Below are 23555 nucleotides of genomic sequence, written 5' to 3' on the forward strand. Positions count from 1 at the left end.
AGCCTTTCGGCCTAGAAATAGACCTCAGTGCCTTACATTATTCTTTACATTTTGTTTTCCGTTTTAGTTCCCTTGGTTGTCAAGTTTTCTCTTATTATTTTTCCCTTACATCTAGTATTGCGTGCTTTAACCTAACTTTATACTATATATAGACTAATTAGACTAAATAGAGAATGATATTTGCACACTGCCTTTACAATATTGAGAGAAATTATTATTAATATCTTGTAATTTGCGACTTGCAAAACACCGCTGACAATATTAATTCAATCGTATGCAAGAGGATCCGGGAATACAATTTGTGACGAAAGGATAATTTACTCACATTGCACTGCGTGTATCAGGAATATCGCGATTGCTGGGAAGTCCATCGGAGGCTTCCTGATTGAATTTATTCCTAGCATATGGATCCTCTCCTGCTCGCAGTCCTCCTCTCGAAACATACCTAGAAACATTACATATTATTTATTACTGATTAATATCACATTATTCTCCATTAATATTAAAACATAAATACATCATCGTTAATGAAATAAATGTCGAAATTTTTTCACAAGATTTCAAGTGCAACAATCTCTAATGTATTATAAATGCTCCCTTCCAATATTAAAATATTATATGTTAAACATAAAATACAATCAATATCAATATGTTATATCGAATCTTAAATATTAGAATATTGTAATGGGTAAAAAAAATTTCGTCCTTTGTGGAAATATCTTGCTAGAAACTATTCGTTTGCACATGTGATACGCGTCGCGAACAATACGTTCCGGCAGTCTAGTGAAATAATCTAGTTTCAATGCGCCAAGTTCAGAGAGAAAGAGAAAGAAAAATCTGCAGTTCCACTGCAGGTACATTAATAGTGGATCTTGAAATGGTTTTTTGGACGTTTAACAATGCATACGGTTGTCACTAATTAGTATTCAGTTCTTGCGCCTAGCATCGAGATTGCACACCACTTTCTAAATAATACTTTTTTACACTGCATCGTCGTGCATCAGAATTATGCAGTGAGCCCTGATAGCGCGATCGAATTTTACAATTTCGTTCGAGTGCTTTTAAGTAAATGCTTCATTTTCCAATATTTCTGACATTTCCACATTTTTTTAAAGATCGAAGTGGCAATTGAGATATTACTGTCAGTCAAATAATAATTCTTTCTTTTTAATAAGTTTCTTTAATTTCAATTTTCTCTCAGTTCGTAAGGGAGACATAACTGGGGGTGAAATATATGGCTGGCGGCTGATTTACCTCCTCAGACGAAAAAAAAGAAAGACAAAAATACCTTGAACAATGACTTAAAAAAGTTCTGACTCTAACAAATCACGTAAGATAAAAATGAAAAACAGAAATGTTACGAGTTTTGGTAGCCAGATACGAGCAATGGTCAAAAAAGAAATGGTAAAGTTCAGAATAATTCTGAATGATAAATAACGGCAGATCTAAACAGAGATAATTGTCAGGAAAAATGGAACGTAATTTGGTAAAATCATCGCTCGATCTTACCCCTGCTCGTCGAAGTAGTTCCACGTCACCCTTGGATCCGGAGTGGGTGCAGGAAGCAGCTCGGAGGACATCACGATGGCGGTGCCATCTGGGTCCACGTAGCTACCAGAGTTTCCAGCGGAGAGAGCCAGCGATGCAGGCTCTTTCAATCGCAGGGCTCTATTCTCGTTCTGCGAGCAAACAAAGATCTCTTTGAAGCAACTCCTACGATTGTGTAAATCTTGTTCGGTTATTGTTAGAACTTGATCGATAAAGTGCAATCGTGTCCCTATCCGTGACGCTCTACTTATCTTGACTGTCGTTGTCAACAAGTGTCATCCAACTAATATCCATATTTATATACTTTTCATATACTCATGAAAGAATCGATGATCTCAAGATTTATAAACGAAGATTTAATTTAATTAGTTTGAGGATTCGTGCCCAATGTTCAGCCAATCTAGCCTGCGTCGAATATTCTCTACATCCATCGCGGGTCACCTATCACGGACACAATGTGCAAAGTCAACGCGATATCAATGGGTTGACCGACGCACCTGGACGCCGGTGGCCAGTTCCGTTCTAACTGCCGGTTGCTGACGCGAGATCTATGCTGGGCAAACAGACAAGTCCCCGAGATCCCGGGATGGATGTCGATGAGCGAATATTCGATGGCCTATATATATCCGGCGGTACAATGGCGCCCTCCGGGCACAAAGGACACACGACGATGGAGAGATACGAAGTGCCTCCCCGCGACTCTCCATATCGATTCAAAATCAATACGGCGTATCTCGACGATGTGTCAATACAAAGAGGCCCGGAGCGTGCAGCCAGAGCAGCCCTGGCCGGCCTTACAATTGGTTCTTGTACCGAAGCCAACTAAAGGCCTCGAGAGCCGCGAGAAGGCCGGCAAACAGGTTCTTCCATCGATCCCGTGCCCGCTCAAAACACCAAACCACCCCCTCCGTTCGAAGGGGTTTGGTCTAGCGCTGCGCCTACGGTCCGCGAGAGTTTGCGAATCGAATATTTCCAAGTGTCGGTCGATAGCTCGAGGAACGTTCGACGTTATTCAGCTCTTCGAACGGGGACGTGCCACGGATTCTTGGCTCTACCGAGGGATTGTTGATTAATTTGTCAGATAGTTTCTTTAATTAATAACGCGAGGATCATTGTTGAGAGTAATTCCGCTTTCGAAATTGCTGCAGTGGATGGAGAATGAGTTATAGATAGATGTTGACGTGAAGATTCTAGAATATTTTTTTTTTTTTTTTTGGTAGGGAATCAATTTTATTTAAGCGTTATTGTGTTATAATGTTTAAAACGTCGAAGACGTCGGAGTGTGGCGATCGTTTGCAAAAGTGTACATTCGACGATGATCTTCAAATATGTTTTGAACAACTTTTTCACGTAGATATATTTGTCAGAGCTTCGATCAAGTTTTTATGAAATTTTTCTTACTAGAAATTACGAAATACTGTCGTCGTGATATATATTAAGAAATGCAATTATGTTCACTAAAAAATTGAAAGTGAGAAAATTGTGAATTGATGATTTCAATAGTTCGAATATGGAGATTTTCGTACATTGGAAAATGAAAAGGTACTTTGAAAGTTCAATAATAGCGGTTGTTCGCTGAGTTATCAGAATGTCGTCAGAGTGAATGGCGGAACTTGGAACTTTTCACCAAGTGCTAAGCATCGAGTTCGACGAACCGTATTGCAATACAGACGCCAAATATGCGTCTGGGATATCGGCGCCGTGCGAGTTACAGCACAGTCGCGTATGATGCCAACTTAACGTACTGGCAGACAATCCAGTACTTGAAATGGTGCTTTTACAGTTTTTATTACGCTCGCATGCCGAAATTTATTACCGGTTAACTTACAGCTTTTACTACAAGCGTTTCCCCATCCCGAGCACCGTTTATGGGAGCTACTTTCGAGTAATTTTTTTTTCTTTCTAGTAACTTTTATCAATCGGACATTTTTATCGGCGCGATATTCGTCTCTCGAATATTTATGAAATGTACTTCCGCACAGATATGGGAGCAGCCTTTCCTTTTCAAGTTACTTTCCGAGAAGTGTATTACATTTTCGTGTCTACAACGCTGTTTAAAAATCAAAAATCTTTATTTGTTTCAGAACTAGAAAAATCAACAAAGAATCCGTGAAATGTTAATCTGCGTACTGTAAATAAAAAATTACGAGAATATTAAAACAGAGTATTAAAAGTAAAAAGTGTCCTAAGAATTTTCCCAGCAAAATGAAATTGACGATAAATAATGGTCAAAATGACCATTTCTAATTTCTCGTGGAAATTTCATTGACTACGGTGTATTTTTCGAGATTTAAATATTTCAATAAAAACTTGCGTTCTTTATCGCGTTATTCGTTCTCTGTTGCTTCAATTCTTTCACACAACACAAAATTTCATACCTCGATCGCCGTAGTTTCAGCGCTGTTGAAACCGAAACGCAGCTAAACAAGAAGAAATCTCTATTCGCTCGACCGAGAGACCAGTTGAAGTTCAGTTATCGTGAAAGAGCCGTGAAAATCTCGAACGATGGATTAAATTCTCGTCTGGACGGGGTCGACGAGGACGAGATCCTGGGGGCTTGCATCGTCGAATTGCATCGGGCAATGTCACGGTGCATTAAGATCGGACCGAGAGAGAAGGTGGAGGAAGCGAAATCGTTGATCGATCGCCGGAACGTTGCGAAAGAGCGAACGCAAACAATCGCCGGCGTTCCGGGAGTGAGCTGTAAATAGCGATACTTTCCGCGAGGGGTGGTAAATGGCGTGGCTCGGATTCACGGTCAAAGATGCAGAGGGAAGGTAAATGACTCGAACGAGAACAAAGAGGGGGTGGGAGGAGCAGCCGATGGAAAATAAACCGCGGAGAGGCTGCAGTTCTGAGTGAGAAAGAAAGACGGAGGTAGGGTGAGAGAGAAACGCGACAGATGAAATATTAATTCACGGGTCAGAGGCTGCATTAAACCGGAAGTACAGTCGGCTAGCCGCACAGCGCGGCAAGCTGTTGCATCCGGTTCCCCCGTGGACCATGTGACGTCGAAACGTGGCGTTCGGCACGAAACTTGATGAACTCGAGGCTTCCGTCGTGTATTTGCAATGATATCTCACACGGAGAGATTGATTTTCTTTCTTGTTTGATATTTTATAATTTTTCCATCATCTCCCAAGTCCCGTTTAGTGGCAACGTTTGATCGTTACTTCTTTAAACAATCATGTTGGTCGATAAAATTTCTGCTCCACAAACGCGGCGCGTGGCGGAGGTGTATTTAATAGAGTGTAATTCCTGTGTTTCCGTAATATTTTGGAATGGTTTTTTTTTCCCGGTTTAAAGCCGATTGTTGATGTTTCATCAGCGAAAATATTCAGCTGTTTCGTTAAATAACGGAACGTAACATTTTTTTTTTTTTTTTTTGATGGAAAAACTGTATTTATTTCTGGTTTATGTTCGATTGTTATTCGATTAATTTAAACAATAATCATGCCGACTGATAAAATTTCTGCTTTACAGGTGCAGTAAAACGAAAGTGTGTTTAATAGAATGATGTACTGACGATTCGTTTACGTTCCATTCATTATTTTATAATTTTTCTCTTGATCTAAATGATTATATTGTATTAATGGTTAGTGCTTTTTCAAACAACAAAGTCTTTCTATGAATAAAGTATGATGGAATTTATTATTATTATCCAATTCATCATTTCATTATATCAAGTTTATATATATTACAAATCTATTTGAGTTTAAATATATATAATTTGCATCAAACAATAACCATAATGATTGACGAAATTGCTGTTTCGCAAATGCAGTATAATTGAGTGAATTTAACAGAATAATACATTAGTAAAGTCTTGTTCAGATTAGTGAATCTGGTTTCTATCTGACGCTTGTATACATACAAATCATGTTACCTGAAGTTCACCTAACGTATTTACAAGTTGCTTAAATCAATTCAGGCTAATGCAAGTCGAATCACGCTAACGTTCATACAAGTTAAATGACTCGAATTCAAGCAATTGAATGTTGCAAACTTACCTTCGTACAACTTTAATTTTAAATCTCTCATTTACTTCACTTGAAACACCCATCCCTTCAAACACCATTTATTCTCGCTCACATCGGTTAAAACAGTTCTTCCTTCCACTTTGTTCGATTTCAACCAACTTGAATGGCTCAGTGGTTCAATTAAACGCGTTAAGGACAAAGACGATCGATGTGAATGATGTTTTTATTATACAATAAGCTTCTATCGATTCAGACCGTTAGGTGTGTCTGACTGACTGAAGTAGGTTCGAAGGACTCGCTTAGCCAAATATTGACTATTGAACTTGACTTGATTACTGGATGATTAGTCGCACTAAACTTGTGATCTCCTCAGAGTCCTCTTAGATAACAAGATCTTGGTCTGCCCTTTCCAAAGGACTCCGAGGAGTTGCGAAAGCGGGGGGCACGTTGAGGAGATATGGAGGCGAGTTTCGAGAATTTCTCACCTCGTCGTGAGAGCGACTCGCGACAATATTTCTGGCACACGTGTGTTTATGGCAACTTTTATTATTGCGTGGGAAAATTCGCCGCACTTGAAATTAACTGAGATTTATGGGACGCCTGGTTAAAAATTTCTCCAACAAGTGGCCTATACCTGCGTATACCTGCTAGCAGAGAAAGAATTTCCAATTTGGAACTCTATCTGGAACACGTCCAAGTCGAATTCCACTAATACTGTCTGTCAATAAACACACAGTCCTACGGTATTTAAAAAGAAACACGTGCCATTGTCGTCGATCTTCTTTTTTGCCGTCGTCTGCACCGAGAGGAATGTATTTCCACGTGTTTGGCTGATCGATCGTTCGCCCACACGGATAGAGCAGCCCCCGTGTACACGATCGCGACTGGGCTTCGTCGCATTATCTCTTTTCGCTTGACAAATTCGCCGCACGTATCCGTCATAAAATTCATTGCGCGTGCAACGATTGCGCGAGGCGTCCGGAAATGCAGCGGCGCGGGCTTATCGCGATAGAACAATGACCGTGGCTCTGGCCGGAGGGCCATTGGCGCGGCCGCGTCACGGCAAAAACGGAAACGCGGGGCACAGAGAGAAAAAAAAAAAAAACCCGCCACCGCTATAGGAACCGCGTACAATCGGGCGCACAAACCCGTCCAAATAGCTGATATTTCTGCGTCTTCCTTTTCAATCGCGTATCGCGTATCCCGGATCCCAATAGAATCGTGTAATCCTACCAAAATTGAATGTATCGTATTCATTCTCCCCCCTGCCTTCACTCCATCGTTGATATCTCGTTGGAATTTTTACAAGTAACGTCCAGGTTTAACAAAGCCGGTTTCGGAGCTATTTTCTGTTCCTATTAATGAGCGGACGTGCAACGTTCCCGCCGAGGATTCACGGACGATGATTTTCCTGTTGTTAACTTTCAATTTGGATTGAATGGACTGGCTTTCTGTACAGTTAACTCGTTCGATTCGGACGAGTCATATAATGGTTTTGTTCGGAAGTTTTTTACGGCAAGTCTATTACGTTTGTCTCGCAATTAACATGCATGAGCATCAGACTTTTTAAACTCGACGCGTTTCTCGTAATAAATAAATAAAATTCTATGTGAATATAATATTATAACATTTTACAGTTTATTAATATATTAGCAATTGTGTTATAAAAATTTACAATATGAGAACGTTCAAAGTAAAATGTGCCCTAAGAATTTCGAGCGGGAGTATGTGTTTCAGATAAAATTTTAAAATAACGTTCTTCAACTACCAGATTAGTTAAAATGATATTAAAATTAATTAATAAAGTTAATCAGTCATTTTTTTCAGATTCATCACAGTTTATTTTTGAAAATAATTTTTTGTTAAATACAGTACAAGTACAAGATTGTGAAAGTTTGTTTCATTTTCGATATATCGTTATTGAATAATTTTCAACTTAAAGTCGCGATCTTCAAATTTTCATTTACCAATTTCATTTTTAATAGAAAATGTGACAAATAATTTCTCCACATTTCCAAATTTCCTAATTTTACGATTCCGGAGAAATATAATTGATCCAAAAGCGAGGAACGTGGTTAAAATTAAAGTGTTTTCACCGCCAAGGTGAATTAATAAACGAACTGACAGCTCCACGTGTTAATTGCAGAATAACGCAACGTTGAACCTTCTGCAGCCTTCGCTAGTTATCGATCATCGATAGTTGTAGGCAACGATTTCACGTCTTCAATCATTTCGTTAAATCTTCGGCGAAAGGGGAACGGAAAAACGCAAACGAAAGGAAGAAAAAGGGGAAATTAAAAAATATCAAAGTCGGACGAAGATTAATGGAAAAGAGGAAATCTAGCGTGTAACTTTGTATTTCTTGGTTTTCGCTGCGGCCAATCGAAATCGAACGATATTGACGTGGTGCGGTGATTCTCTTCCCCCACGATTATTATTGACGAGGGTCGCATTATTAATCTCGTTATTGCCACTCGACAATGCTCGCGCAAACGTAAGCGAATTAGAGTTAACGATATTGGCCTGTTTCGATATTGCCGCACGAGAATACATTTTCCCAGAGTAAATCATGATGACGCCATCGTCCGTCACTGGAAGCGTTATGTCACTTGGTAAACCGTAATCGTCACGCGCGTTGTGCCGTCGCTAACATCACCGCTGATTGATCTTATCCATCTAAATGTGAGAGTTCGCCGTGACGGAAGAAAAAATTTCTGAATAGAACCGAATAGAACAGAAGATTGAAAGTTTTACTGTTAGATGTTGTTTGGCTCGTTTGTCAAATTTCTGGGATCCTGACGTTAGGATCCCAAACGAAATATCTGGCATTGTGGGATTTATTAATCGTAGAACGACATGAATTTTAATTGCCCCTGTATAAAATTTTTTTGGACTCTGACGCTGATTATAAAATACTTGGAACTGAAAATTTATTAATCCCATTTTAATCTACTTACACAAATTTTTCAACTACAAGAATTGCAATGTTGCAACTACTAAATTACTAACGATTAATTGCCAAGAGTCGTAGGAATAATTGTCGACTGTTGATTTTGTAATCTCTATCACGGAGAATGTGAAATCCAAAGTAAAGTTGAAAATTGAAAATTTTAATGACAGCAACATAAATTACTGCAATCATCTATAAACGACGCTGTTTGATCGTTAATTATTTTCTCCGTCATTGTGTCAACAGTTTCATACATTATTATCGCGTTAACACGTTAGAATTATCATTTTCGTTGATAAATGTTTTCTCCAATATTGTTGTATTTATAACGAAATACAGACAACGAAAATTATAATTATTAAGGGCGAGAGAGCTAGAACGACTAATCAATTAGAATTATTAAACGATCGATGTTGACGTTATAAGCGTGACAGCCAAGGTTACCAGATTATTAAACTTCGAATTAGCCGGAATATCAGTGGAGGGCAGTTATCAGGCGATAGGGATCACGAGACAATTGGGATTATCGGGGCATCAAGTCAATCAACGGACTATTACAACTATCGGATAGTTAGGATGCTCGTATTATCGAAAATATCGGAACAATTGTGCCCCGAGGGTTATACTATTATCCAAACAGCATATTGCTAACTTAACGTCAAATTACAAACAGGTACGAAGATCACATGTGAAAATCACAATAAATCGTATCGATACTGTATTTGATTCTGGCATCAAACACGAGTAGTAAGAACATCAATCAACGAATGAATCAATAATATCAATTAAATCAGATTCTTCTGACAAGTTATTCATGTATTTTGTGCCTGTGTAAAATATTTCCGAGTGTCAAGTGAAAATTGACGAAATAAGAAAACGTGCTATGTATTTGTAAGAAACTGGAATTATACTTAACAACAGCAATAAATAAATCTGTAACATACGACAGAATACACTATAAACTTTGTTTTATCTATCACTACAAATTGTATACACGTTTATACATTTAAATATCCCATGAATGCGAGTGAATTTTTCCTCCCAAAAAAGGAAACAACATTCGCATTCGTTTGCCACAAATTTGCGAAATATTTACGCAAACGTTTAGATACAAAATGATTTCTTTCTCTGCAAAATAGATAGGTAGTCTCGTCGTGTCAGAATTCCTCTTCTCGACAGAAACAGAATTCGTCATGTTTCTCCCCCTGTTAATCTTCGTATCGGAACACAGATACAAAAAAGATACACCGTCTACATAATAAAATACAAATTTCCAGACAGACCGCGACGATTCTACGAGACACGGTCCTCTGAATCTCGACGTTCGGTTGAAGAGACATAATTCCAGCCCCTGTTTTTCCAACCTCTGGTCTAGGTTCTTCGTCTCGCCGGAGGAGGGTTGCTCGTCCCGATTTACATTTCGAGAGAAGAGGCAACGGGAGGACAGGGCGCGGCCCGGGAAAGTACGCGAAAGCCGAGAAGCGAGGGTTCTCCACACAACCCGCGGTCAGATACGTTCTTGGGTGAGTTATGAGTAGATTTGCATATAGAAACTACACGCCGCGGATTTGCCTGGATACGCTCGCCAGACAAAGTAGACAGCTGACACTTGGACGCTTAAATTCGCCCTGCTGTCCCGCGCGGATTAAGCCCAACCCGGCCAAGGGCTCCGGAAATCGTCTGAAAACCGATTCCCCTGAACGTAAAACTTGCCGTTACGCGTGTAATTGTGCTCTGCTTTGGTCTCTGTTTTATCGCTTTAACGATGACCTAAGTACGGTAGCGAAACTGGAAATTAAAGGGATCATTGACCAACGTTTGTCAAGCTTAACCACTTACTGCTGGCAACTGATTGCGGACCATAACGAGTGACCGAACCGTGCACGATAATTCGTCGCTTTCTTTTTTCAGCTCGTCGGTATGATATCACTGGATAGAAATTACTGAGAAGTAATAATTTTATTATTTGTTTCGTCGTTTATTTTGTTTTACTTAAATATACCCAAAACTGAGAAACAATTCTCGACATGCGCGGCACATCATTCCAGCGCAAGAGGTTAAATAAACCGAAATTTACAGGAACGGGCATTTTCATTTTGCGTTGCTGACTGACGTGTAACCGCGAGGTGGACGATTTACAACGACGCACCGACTAGAGGGTGTGTTTATGCATTTATGGAAAAGTTACGTGTTAATGGTATGCAAAATTATGCGAGGCGTACAACGGAAAGCACTCATTGTAATAGTCAGAAGGTGAAACAAAGCTACTTCTCCGGCTGCGTTTGATGAAAATATAAATTTGCATAGATATCCACTTGCGATTAACCACTTACTTGTTTCCCTCGCCGTGTGCTCGCGATATCAAAATATATATATATATATTTTTTTCTTTACCCGCCCACTCTACCCGGGTAATTACCAAGTGACGTAATTTCTTTTTCTCCTTTAGCCAGCAAGTGCCACGAAAGTTAGTCTATTTCCCTTACAAGCGGAAGATTAAAAGCACATGAAAATTATTACAAAGATACGAACGTAAAGAATTTCAGTGTGTTAGAGGAAATATTTTCGTTCTTATTAAAAATTTATTTGTAATCCTGCTCTGAAGAAAATTTCTGATTCTCTGTTATGAAATCCAAATTCTATTTCGAAATTCTATTGTCCATTTAAGTTCCGATTGATTTCACGTTCTTACTATGATATCTGCACGCTCGATATCGCCTATTAACCATTTCTACGTCCACATCTATTAGGGCTACGTATATCTTCGGTCATGCAAATTGTCTGTTTGTTTGCATTACCAGATTGTTTGTTTGTACCATAGGTTTGTTTGTTTGCATTCCCCGTTTGTTTATTTACATTTCCTAATCGATATCGCCGCGTGATACGTACTCCAGCGAGCGTGTGAAACAAAAACTCGAGTCGATCCACGATGACTTGCGGAGAAAATTTGCAAACTTCTTCTCCCATAAAAAATTGCAAAGTCTCCGAATGTTTCTGGCGACAGGATTGAAATTGACCGCGCGAACGTTTCTATTCCACACAGGCCTAGACACAGGCGCGCCGCGTATATCAAGAAGCAAAGATAAAGAGCTTTTAGCCGACATAAAGCTCATCCCGAAAAATCGGAGCGATGTCTGGCGAAGGGGAGAACTCGACGAAAGCTTCTTACACCCCTTCGGATAAATCTATCTCGATTTATACCTGGCTATGATTTTTGTTCTACGCTATCTCCAGATAAATCGACCACGTCGATTCCCGCGTTCTTCGAATCTCTCCGGCTCTCGAAAAAGTTTGAAATTCTAATTTATTTATCGTTTGGCAAGCCCCATAAACATCTGTGCGTCTCCTCGCACAGATCGGTTAGACGTCAACCGTTTTACACAGGTTCAGTGGCTTCGAACGTAATGAATGAATTTATAACGCGGCCAACGAATATGAGTCCCTTAATTGACAAGCGAACTAGCTTCCTCTTCTTAATATCCTGAACGTTGGACTTTGCGGTTAAGAACGGAATGCAGTTTCGTAGCAAGGAAATGATAACGTAACGTAACGTAAAGGGAAAGTTATATTTCTTTCAGTAATAAATTGATCAAACGAATGATCGAATGTTACGATGTATTAAAAAATTGATTCTTATATTTTTGTTACAAGATACACCTGAGTTAAATGGGTAAACAAAGTATGTATAATTTAATACTTACTATTTTATTGGTAAACACATTTTTCCTAATTTTGAACATACGTCAATTATCAATTGGGAGTCATATAACAGCTATATTGATCTTTCTTGTAATGATACTTGTGGTAAAGCGTAGCATAAAATTTACTTAATTTTACACAGTCGATACGAAGTATTTTTTTTTTTTTTTGTAACGGTCTACATTGTAAAAAAAGGTTATTACTCGTAGCTAAAGTGACATACATACATACATAGGTCACGTTGTAATAAATCACTAATAAATCAACTTACACAGCTAAAATTATTACCCTGTAATCTGAAAATGTTAATGTTCACTTTCACGCAAATCTCACACAACTTTTAATTCTGTAGTGCAGTGTAGATAATGTTCTAATCAACATTGCAGAAATAAAATAGCTTGTGAAATATCTTATTCCACTCCATTCGAACGTGATATATTTATCGTACTAAATAAAGGAATTTACTACTCGTCGACAAGTCTCAAATCAATTAAATTAAAGCACCAGACGAGAATCAGTCGACGAAAGTCTACCCCAGCCTACCTTTCTCTCCACTCCTCATCCAGCGCGAATAATCCCGAATTACCAGCGCATTCAGAAGCAGAAAACGCATGGCCGCGACTTGCCGGCGCGAACTATCACGAGCAATCAACGTCCGTAGACACCAATTAACCGTGAAATTACATCGGGAATAACCGGGGCAACGAAACGAAACGTTTATTACGTTCTGTTCCGTTGCCCGGCCGGTAATTAACAACGGGTCTCCCGTACGAATTACCGAAACGCGACGCAAATTAATGGTATAGTTTCGCGATACTCGCGATTGCTAAACCTGAAACAATTCCGTGGCCGGTTGTAAAAGCCGGGAAAACGAACGGAATTACAACCAACCCTAACCCGCGGACGGTGAAACGTTTCGTTGGTTAATTAAACAGGGGGGCCAAAACCCATTGACGCCCATCGTCGTTCCGCGAAGAGGATTAATCGCGCGGGTAATTCGAGCGGGGAGATCGACATCTCGAGGAGGCTGAGCGGCTGTCCGGTCAACGTCGTCACGTGTACGCAAGATTATTGCGGTTAATGGCCGCAGCGTCAGCCAGCGCGGTTTTCGACGATTGCCAGACCGGGCCACCATGGCTAATTTAATGTCTCCATGGCGATCCACTTAGGATCGACCGGGCGCAACCCTTCCTCCGCCGCAGTCTTACTGCGATCGCCGATTGACTATTTCTACTTCGACTTCGCCAGAGTCGGGGCAGTTGCGGCGGATGTTTGGAATTATCGGTCACGGGCGGTTTCCTCATCGACGTGGACCGATGTTATTGCGGATGAAAATGAACGATTCCGCTGTTTGGTTTCTACAGGGTGGGCCAAAAATCAGTAACTGTTTTATTATATATTTATATATTTATATATATATATAATATTTTTTGAAACGTAATGAAGAAACCATGTTTGAATTTAAATTTAATTTAATATCGATTGAATTAAATTAGTAATTCAATTTAAAATTGATTGAATGTTTGGAATTAGATAGTTTAAAATTGATTGGTTTATTTGTCATATTTTGATGTTTTGTTAAGAAAAAAGAGACAAGTGGGAAGAAACTTTTGGTCCGCTCTGTGGAAACAATTCGAGTACATAATGGATCGCTTTCGGGGATATTTTCGTTGAAACAAATACATTTAAGCCAAGGCGAGATTTTTCGCGAAGGTATACTCTTGTACCAGGCAAGGCCTGGCGCAAAACTGTGTACCATTGAAATTTATATACCCGGCGGTGCTTTACGCCGTGTGATTACGTCTGACTAAATTAAAATTTTGAAACTGAGAAAAATTAAAGAATAAGTTTTAAAGCTTGTTTGCTTCAAAAGAATTTGAAAAATCGTGACAACACAACGATGTGTACAGCTCTCCTCGACTGAGAAACAAATGAGCCACTACAGTGGCACAGAGTTCGGAAAAGTAATTCTCAAAGTCAGAAATTTTGGAAATTTTAGTCTTTAGCTTTTAGGGTACTAAACGGACGATCTTACAACCAACGATTGGTTAGTTTAAGAAGGATAAGATGCTAGAGGAACTTTTCAACTTTGATAATCTTAAGCGTTCAAAAGGAACGAAGAAAATCGCCAAGCGAGAGGCTCGTTTAGTTCCAATTATAAATTATAAAACGGGTCTGCAAGTTTCGTGTAACTGTAACGTGAAAACGGCAGCCGGTAACCGGGCCTACGTTCACTCGTTCGATGGCCAACAGACTTCGAGGCTGGGAAGATCGATACTTGCATAACGGGGCATATGGAATAGGACGAAAGTCACGCCTTCCACCGGTTCGCCCGGCCGAAAAGAAGAATATAAATTTGATGGAGCGTGAACCGGGCCGAGTTTCACCGAGTCAGCTAAACAAGATTAATTCGCCGACTCAATTAACCCGCATCGATGAGGAAAAACCGAGCGAGCAGAAATCGACGGGGGTGAGGAAGACCGAGGGGCAAAGCGGGAGTACACAAAAATCGCGAAGGGGGCGGACGAGCGAATGAAATACGGTTACCAGCATCCACCGGAGGAAAGTTTTTTGGAGCGCTGATCTTCCTCGAGACGAGGCCGGGTCGTAATTAATTACCCAAAGACGAGAATTTGTACGCGAGTCGACGATAGGACGATGAAATTTTTATCCGGAGACGTGATTCACCGAGCTGTCTTGATGGCTCTTCGCCTCTCAGTTATCAGTCCATCCTCTTCCTCATCCTTTTCCCTTCGTGTGTGGGCGAATACTGAAGCGATAATCATTCTGCGTCGATGTTTAATATCAAGGTATGCAAAAAGCATGTGGTACAGGAACATTGATCTCTTAATTTTTACTCTTCAATGATTTTGCGAAATTTGTTAAAGTTTCTTTCGTTCATTTTCGATTGCATTCTTTGGAATTTTTCTTCTGCAATTCTTTCACGTCGCATAAATTGTTTCTTATTGTTTCATTGGTTTCGTAATTGTTTAGTCTCTATTTTTGATATTTTATTTAATTCACGACATCTGTTGACCTTCATTTTGCTTAGCATTGATTCCGTTCTTCATCGTTCTTGTTAGAACAACTTGATAATTATAAACTTTGAATTTTATTTTTCGACGTAACAATGTTTCCTCTACGAATATCAGGAATACTCGGAGAAATTACTTCGCAACATTCCTCTGGAAAACGAATTGAACTTGTGTCCTTATCGAAGAGCGAACCGTGCCACGAAAATGACATTCGAACATTATAAATAACCGATAGATCCCAGAACGAAGATCATAGAACGAAGCTAGGAAAAAACATTCGGTGTAAAACTCGATCGAGCTCCAGCTACTCTTCCTTTTGCTCGATGGACCAAGAAGATTTACGTCGAATGGCGAACGATAACGACGACGACGACCAAGACCAGGAGAAACTCCTTAATCTTTCATCAATTCTCTTAATTATCCGGCAACAATGGACCACCGATCGCTGGTTCGATCCTTCTCCACGGAGCTTGACTCTCTTCGCGAGCTACCAGAAACTCTCCTCCGGAGACGTATCGTCGCCGTTGAAATCGGACGTCGCGGCCAGAAGCGGCTCGCCTCGTGAAAGAACCCCTTCGACTGGACGTTTCCGGGCCAGATGCAACCGACTGCTCCCTACTTCCCTTTGTACTCTCGTTCGACGACGTTCCGCTAGAGAATCTGTCGAAGATGGTTCACCACCGAGCGCGACACGGTGTAAATAAAAGGGCAAAAGTTTGTCACCGAGCTGTGTGTTTGGCTTTGGTTCTCACCTTTCGGGACAGGTTGCTTCGAACCTCGCCTCTTCCTTTCGATCTCGAGTAATCCTGTCCCTTCTCCGGAATCATTTCTCTCAACTTTCTCGCTCGAAAGTTCCCCGCGAAGAGTTTTCAAATAGCTTCTTCGAGCTCTTTCGAGCGTCAGCGAAAGTTTCGGCTCGATTGTTCGGCGAGGGGGGGAATTTCGACGAGGGGCAACGACAGGGGATTATACATTTGTCTCTTCGATAATTTCCATAGATTATCGATTAAGATGGAGGATTTCAGAGGCCACTTGGAAACGAAAAGCTGCCGGCGCTCGCTCTCGACCCACTTTCACGCGCTCGTTACCCTCCGACGTCGCTGTCGAGTTCCCAAGTCGAGTCAAACGAATCCCGTTCGTATCGAGACGAGTAGATTTTCTTTTTTTTTTTTTTTTTTTTATGAACGAGCAGTTTTAGCCATCTATAATTTGCTTGAAAGTTACGATACATATCTATGTATTGGGAGAAAAGTAGAACAATTGGGTCAAGCTTCACTCGAAGATTTTACATTTTATTTATCGTTATACTCGACAGCGAACGGTATGGTTATCATTATTTCAAATTTTCTGTAATTTCTGTAGACTCAGTAATATTCAGCAATTTCAGTTTAATCCTGAAGCCTAAAATAAACCTACAATTTACTAGTTTTAACAACCGTATAATGTAAGAATTGTCAAATTTTTGTAAAATAAACACTAATTTAATTGCCACTGATTACACTATCCCTACAGAGAAAGATCAAACGCAAGTTCGATCGAAATACATAATCTTCGAGATATAAAATACTATTGTATTCGTTTAAAATACGTCAACGATTTTAATAAATCTCATTGGAATTAACAATTTCAATCTAATTCGGCGAATACGAAAGATTTCACTACTTTTAGAAATAACATTTTCGTGATCTTGTGTCTGGGATGTTGAGCCAAGCGGAGAGACACTAGTATAGTTACCAAAATTCGTCGAATACGTTAAAACGGATTTTATTTCTAACGCAACTTCTCTTTGATTTTTCGCGCAACTGCAGCCAGCTTCCTATTAAAATTGATTCTTAAACTTTTCCCTCTTCCCTTTTTCTCTTCTTTTTTTTGTCCAACTCCTCGCTTCTTTTTTCCTTCCGTCTGTTCTCGAAGGGTGCACGGTTCGCGAACATTAGTTAATTACTTTCTCTGACAAGCTTATCCGCTCGCTCCGAAGTTACCTCATCTCTGAGTTAGTCTTTTTCAAAAAGAAAGAGGAAAAAGAAATGAAAAAAAAAAGAAATAGAACATCGCGCGTGTCAATATATTTAGTTAGAAACTGGAGAGGGAGAGAGAATGGGTCAAAGTTCATCGTGTAACTCGTACGGCGCGGTTTAATGGAATTTCGCGAGGATCACGAATCGACGAAACTTCCTCCTTTTCCATCGATCGGACGCGGACGACGTTTAAATTTCTTCTTGAGCGTTCGTATCGTCCGCGAAATCGTTTTGGCTGGACGCCAGCGCAGCTCTCCGCCGTTTCGAATGTGAGATGCGAACCGCGATAAAAAAGCTTGACAATTAAACGGGGGCGACTTTATTAAAACGTGTTGCACCTGTGTGCCCGCAAAAACACCGCTATTTTTCTCGCGAGGATTGGCCTGATTAAAAAAAAAAAAAAAGGAAAATACATAAATAAATAAAAGAAATGAGAAAAAGAAAAAAAAAAGGATCGAGCCCAGTTTGCCCGGCGTCGACCCAATTTCAGTCGAAAAACGTACATTCCAACCATTCTGTTCGATTGTTTCCTGTCAAAAACTCACGAGTTTTGTAAAAGAGTCGGGTGAAAGAATGAACATTCTCGACGCACGATCGAGGAGTCATCCGCGTTTTAGTTTGTCATCAATTTTTATTATAGGAATTTCGTTTCATCGTGAGATACATAGTTCGGTCAATACACGCTAGCGCCGAAGAGTATTAATTTTAATAGTTAAGTGTAATAAGTTCGTTTGATACAGTTTAAGAAATATTGCTTATGTATTAATCAATGTGAATAAATATGATTTATAATCGTTCAATAACGACAAAGGGGAAAAAAGTAATCGTTGTAAATTGTTTGTATCTCTATAAAAGAATCTCTTTTAAGAGTATTAATTTTAATGGTTTGTATCTCTATAAAAAAATCTCTTTTAAGAGTATTAATTTTAATACTTAAGTGTAATAAGTTCGTTTGATACAGTTTAAAAAATATTGCTTATGTATTAATCAATGTGAATAAATATGATTTATAGTCGTTCAATAACGACAAAGGGGAAAAAAGTAATCGTTGTAAATTGTTTGTATCTCTATAAAAAAATCTCTTTTATGACACGAAATAATTTAAAAAACGTAAAAATGCATTTAAAAAAGACGAAAAAACTTTGAAACTATAAAAAAAAAAGACTGAAAAGAGACTGACTTAAAGAAAGAAAATACTGAATGTTGTTGATTAATTATTGTTGGTATTCTTTCAATGTGAACGAACTGTTACACAACTCTTCTCCTTCGCAATATCATTCATCATACTTTGATACCTAAAAGTTTTAAGTAATTAGTCCTTTGTGCACGATTCATTAAAATGGAATTTTAATTAATAACTAGCAAGTGTGATACGGAAGAATGATACTAACGAAAAGTATCATTGCAATTGAAATACAATCTGTATGTAGTCAATTGTTTCAAGAATTACGCATATTTATGTTTCCACAAATTGTTCAATTAATTGTACGAATTAGAACAATCGTTCAATTATCGCCGACTGGAGAAATTGTAATGACACGTAAAAAAAAAAAAAAAAAAAAAAACAATCGATGCAACAGAATTGTCACAATGAAAAAGGATAATCTTTCGAGCATGAACGAGAGTTAATTTCACGTGAATTTCGTCCAAATTGAACTCATTCCGGGAATTACAAACGACGCTCACTCTCTCGAATTTCGCAAGATATCGCAATTGAAGCACGAAGCTTACAGAGGATTTCGGTTTACCTCTACTAGCCGAAGTCGGATCAAGCTCTATTCGCTTGGTGTTGCTCCCTTTGAATTCACTGTCCCGCATATTTTCCTTGCCCCACATCCAGCAATATCATACCATTCCCTTGCAGCTCTCTCGGTAAGATTTGTTCCTCTCCTCTGTAGATTCCCTTATTTCCGACCGGACTTCTCTCTCTCTCTCTCTCTCTCTCTGTCTCTCGTTTCACACGTACACGTGGAACACGTTGAGAGAAATTTGGAGTTGAACGTCTTGCGGTGAAGAATCGTCCAACCGGGGATCTATGACGCGCACGCGGATAAATCACGATGTAAGTCAATACCTAGGGCGTTGCAAACTGGGGAAGAGAGCTTTCCTGTGTCCCCGCCGTCTGGCCTCTAATGTAAATTTACTGTATGCCCGTTGCTTTTTTGCCCGTTTTCGAGCCAGGCATCCGTTATGGGGACAGCGCAGACAGCAATACGTGTCAAACGCGGCCGTCAAGACGTAATTGCATTCGCCACTTGCGATTACACGCATCGAAAATGTGATTTCATGGATGCAAACGTACGTTCGATGATCACGAGAGAACATTTGGTAAGGATAAATTGGACATTTATTTTGTACAATGTGTGTCACGAAACTGATCGTCGATGTGTACGTCGAGGATAACTGCAAAATTTTTTCAATAATTCTGGCGAAAAGAAAAAGTAAATAAGGTTATTATATACAGCGTAATAATAAGTAATCATTATATACGACAGTTCCTCGGATTAAGTGAAAAAGTAGATTTTATTCACCTTGTTGGTGATAATTAAAAACAAAAAGTCAGCCAACGTTGCTGTCAACACTCACTGCACAGTGATACTTAATTTCTCAAAGATATAATTCCACTACAAATTTTCATACATATCGTACAAGTATTATTTTCTTTAAGTATTGGATAAAGTCTTTAATCAAATTGGACAAGTACTTCGTTCGCCAAAATGTGGAACAAGATCCACGAGCAGGTGCAACACTTTTCATAATCACAGTGTCAGAACAAACCGTGTACATTCATGCTGTGCATCGGTAAAAAAAGAATAATATAAATATAATGTACGCGCGTGTCTCTATTGGGTGAGAAAAGGAACGATTGTCAGTCTTACTCAGTCCAGTGGAAGGAAAGTTCCACGCTCTGCTCTACGAGGAAAGAATATTTGCGTAACAATCGCGGGGAAAAGGTTCGCGAGGTCGATGGGGAACCATGGTGCACGTTGCCGGACAAGACTGCAGACAATAAACGTGTCCGCGGCTCGACGACTCGAACCTCGCAAGAGAGCACAATGGGGGGGAAGCTTGTAACGCGCTTTGAAACTCTCTCACTCGAGAACCGACTGTGCTTTCTTTGAAACCGGAATTTAATATTCCGCCGTGTTCACCGCGATTTAATCGTCAGTTGTTTCTGCATTAATGTTGCACCAGACGACAACCTGCACGTTACGCCCGCGATCTCCTCAATGGTTCCACCGCGCAATTTTTCGCCCTTTCATTTCTGGCTTTGTTTCAACGCCCGATCAGAAAAATATTAAGAAAAATATTAAGAAAGCGTCTTTATTAAAAACGGGACTTTCGTCTCAAGTTTTGTTCCCACGGCGTAGAAAGATTGTAAGATGCTGAAAGATGTAATTCGTTGGCCATCTATGATAGTCGTCAAGTGACCAATGTATCTATTTTCATAAATATTTTAGAACGATCAAGATATAATCAAGAATATCGTCGATCGAAAATATCAACTACTAATTATCGCTACATCGTTCTTAAAGCATTTCCTTTCCCTTAAAATCTTCCAATCTCAAGTATAAAATCTTGCAGTCAGATAACTATGTAATTCAAGAATAATAATCGAGAAATTAAATATTTCAACTCCATAGAATAATTCGATTAAAATTAAGATTAATCGATTAATAAAGAGAATCAATTGAACAAACTGAGCTAAGTTGAAACTGAAGAATACTTTCGTTGCAACGAAACATTTCACTCCATGTTCAGAACGTAAAATTAATACGACAACAAACGTGTGTAAATCAGAACGACGTAAAATTTCACTTGTAGAGGCGTATCGTGTGTTTTGTGTTCTAAAAAAAAAAAAAAAAAAAAAAAGAAACCTTTCGTAACGTGATCGTGCAATTATTGCGAGCGAAACAACGATTTCCTCCGTGAAAGAGGAACGATCGTCTCGAAACTCTTAGCCAAGTCCACGCCTCCCCATGGGGGGAAGAGAAACGATCGAGTCGAAGGATCCGCGTAATCCTGGATCTCGAATTAATCGAACTGTCGGATTATCAGAAATAATAGCCGTGGCGCGTAGCGTTGAAACCCCACCGTCGCTGTGCATCGCCTCGCAACGCCTGCAACTTTAATGGCGTCGCTTCGCCGCTCCGATCAGGATGACTGATCAGGTTCCTTCGGTCTTCCGGCACCGGTTATCGAGAGGGGGAGGCGTCGTCGAACAGCGAGCCTTTCGAGCGCACTCGCCAGCCTGGATTGATTTTGATGGATGAAGACTCGGGGCGTACGTGGTTTTCTTCCGAACCCGTCCCGCGAGCCTCTCCGACCGTTACCCTCTTTTTAATTTCTCCACGATGATCCACGACGAGCCACAGCTGCCCTCCGATTGTTTCAGGCTCGAGCGAGGTTTCACGAACGAACGCCGGGTCAATGAGATGCGCATAGTCGAATATCTCTCACGAAGATTTCGCTGGAGCTTTCGGATTGTTCGTATCGTCGGATTGTATGATCTACGGGCAAATGATTCAAGACTTTCCGTGGTATTTCAGCAGACGAGATACTGATGGAGGAATTTTGGACAAAATTGTTGCTTACTTTTAGAAATATTTTTCTAGGTTAATCGTAGGTAAATAAGTTGAATTGTAAAGATTTCTCACTTGGGCAGAGTTTCAGCACCACGGAGAAGAAGACGTATTAAGAACATAGTTATTTAATTACGAAATACAAGTGTTTTTGACGTAAAAATGAATTATGAATAAATATAAATTATGTAATCACATAAATTATAAGTAAGAATAAATTATGATATAAAGGCGCTGCAGAGAGGTACGTTTAAATGCGTTAAATAAATAAATTACAAGTTAAAGCACTGGCCCAAGCAATTGAGCCTCTCTTCTGTTCTACCGACAGAAACCATTTGGTAACAGTCGCGTGAATTAATTATAACGCGGAGAGGCGCTCTTTGATAAATCACTAGCCCCAAATTCAAACAGAAAACGATAAAGCGTCAACGAGTAAGGAAAACAGGCCGAATAATAAAGTGATAATAAATTGTAAATCGAATCAACAATGCGAAATGACGGAAACGGTGAGGTATCAAAGGACGAGAGCGCATTTTAGAAACACGAAAAAAAACCTGGCTGTTCGCTTGGTTTTATTTGGCCGAATCGTTCTGAACGGGAAAGTCACGTAGGTTTTAATTAATGGAAAAAGGACGTCGGACAGGTATCGCTGTATTTCGCGACACGCTTCAGACGGAGGCGATATCTCCCCGTGAAAACTTCACGAGAGACCGACTGCAACGCTTTTTTTTTTTCCTAACCGCGCTACCGCGGATGAATATCGCTGCTCATGTGCCCTTCCGCCGCGATCAGAACAGTTTTTTCTCAATTTATAATTTCGCTTCACGAGGACACGAAGTGCTTATTAATTCTGCGAACCGCGGTTTGGCTTTCAATCGCGTTCTGTCTCGTTAATAAGTAAATCCATCTTCGTCCTTGAATGCATCCATGAGCGAGTAATGAAATTTTTCTTCGCGATCTGAGATAGACTGACCATGTAGCGTGGTACAATATCAACATGTTGTGTTAATTATTGGATATTGTATTAATACATTTAAAATCAAAAAAATTCTCATATAATTCGATACATTTTTTCAAGGATTCATTTGTAGTAACGAATTATTATTAGACATTGCGAATTATTATTCTTTTTGTCATACGATATATAGGAATATGTCAAATATTCAAAACAGAATATTTAATATAATGTATGAAAGGCGAAAGAAATTTCTATTTAGGTTTAATGTTCCACGTATCAATAAAGTATCAATAATATATTGATATTAAACTTTCGCCTTCAAGCTTGGATAAAACAACATTTTACATGCACCGATTTAATAATACTTTTAATCTATCAACCTATCAACTTTATGTACATATATATATATATCGATACAAATCTTCGTAATTTCTTTCTTACATCCGAAATTTTCACGGAACGCCAATGACATGGTGTTTCGCACGATTCGCCGAGTGTTCTCGTTTCTCGATGATTTATCGACACGAGTGTCACACCACGTACACCAGTCGAGTCCCTTTTTCGAAAATCCACACGCCGGTTCAAAACAAACCGTCATCGACGAGCTGGCGCACGGATAAGCTGGCAACCGGTTGACAGATAAACCGTACGAGGGGAAACATTAATAGATTCATACCGGTTGGTCATACGAATCGCGGTGGTAGCACGCCTGTTTCCAGATATTTTATCTCTATTTTCCGTACGCGTGAATACCACGCTCGCCGCATTGGAATACCTCGGTGCA

At 39.6% G+C, this 23555-nt stretch overlaps 1 protein-coding gene across 2 annotated transcripts in view; it reads right to left on the reverse strand.

Moving 5' to 3' along the window:
• Nucleotides 1–23555, reverse strand: part of LOC122530219 (polypeptide N-acetylgalactosaminyltransferase 2) — a 112674-nt gene that overhangs the window by 63614 nt on the left and 25505 nt on the right. For both annotated transcript variants that reach the window (XM_043656995.1, XM_043656996.1), the window contains exons 2-3: nucleotides 1510–1679; nucleotides 326–445 (exon numbers count right to left, since the gene is read on the reverse strand). In XM_043656995.1, the coding sequence (XP_043512930.1) occupies nucleotides 326–445; nucleotides 1510–1580 (191 nt within the window). In that variant the 5' untranslated portion in view covers nucleotides 1581–1679. The remainder of the gene's footprint in view (nucleotides 1–325; nucleotides 446–1509; nucleotides 1680–23555) is intronic.

The sequence above is a fragment of the Frieseomelitta varia genome, unplaced genomic scaffold, assembly GCF_011392965.1.
Source record: "Frieseomelitta varia isolate USP_RPSP 00005682 unplaced genomic scaffold, Fvar_1.2 scaffold_332, whole genome shotgun sequence".
Classification (NCBI taxonomy): Eukaryota; Metazoa; Arthropoda; class Insecta; order Hymenoptera; family Apidae; genus Frieseomelitta; species Frieseomelitta varia.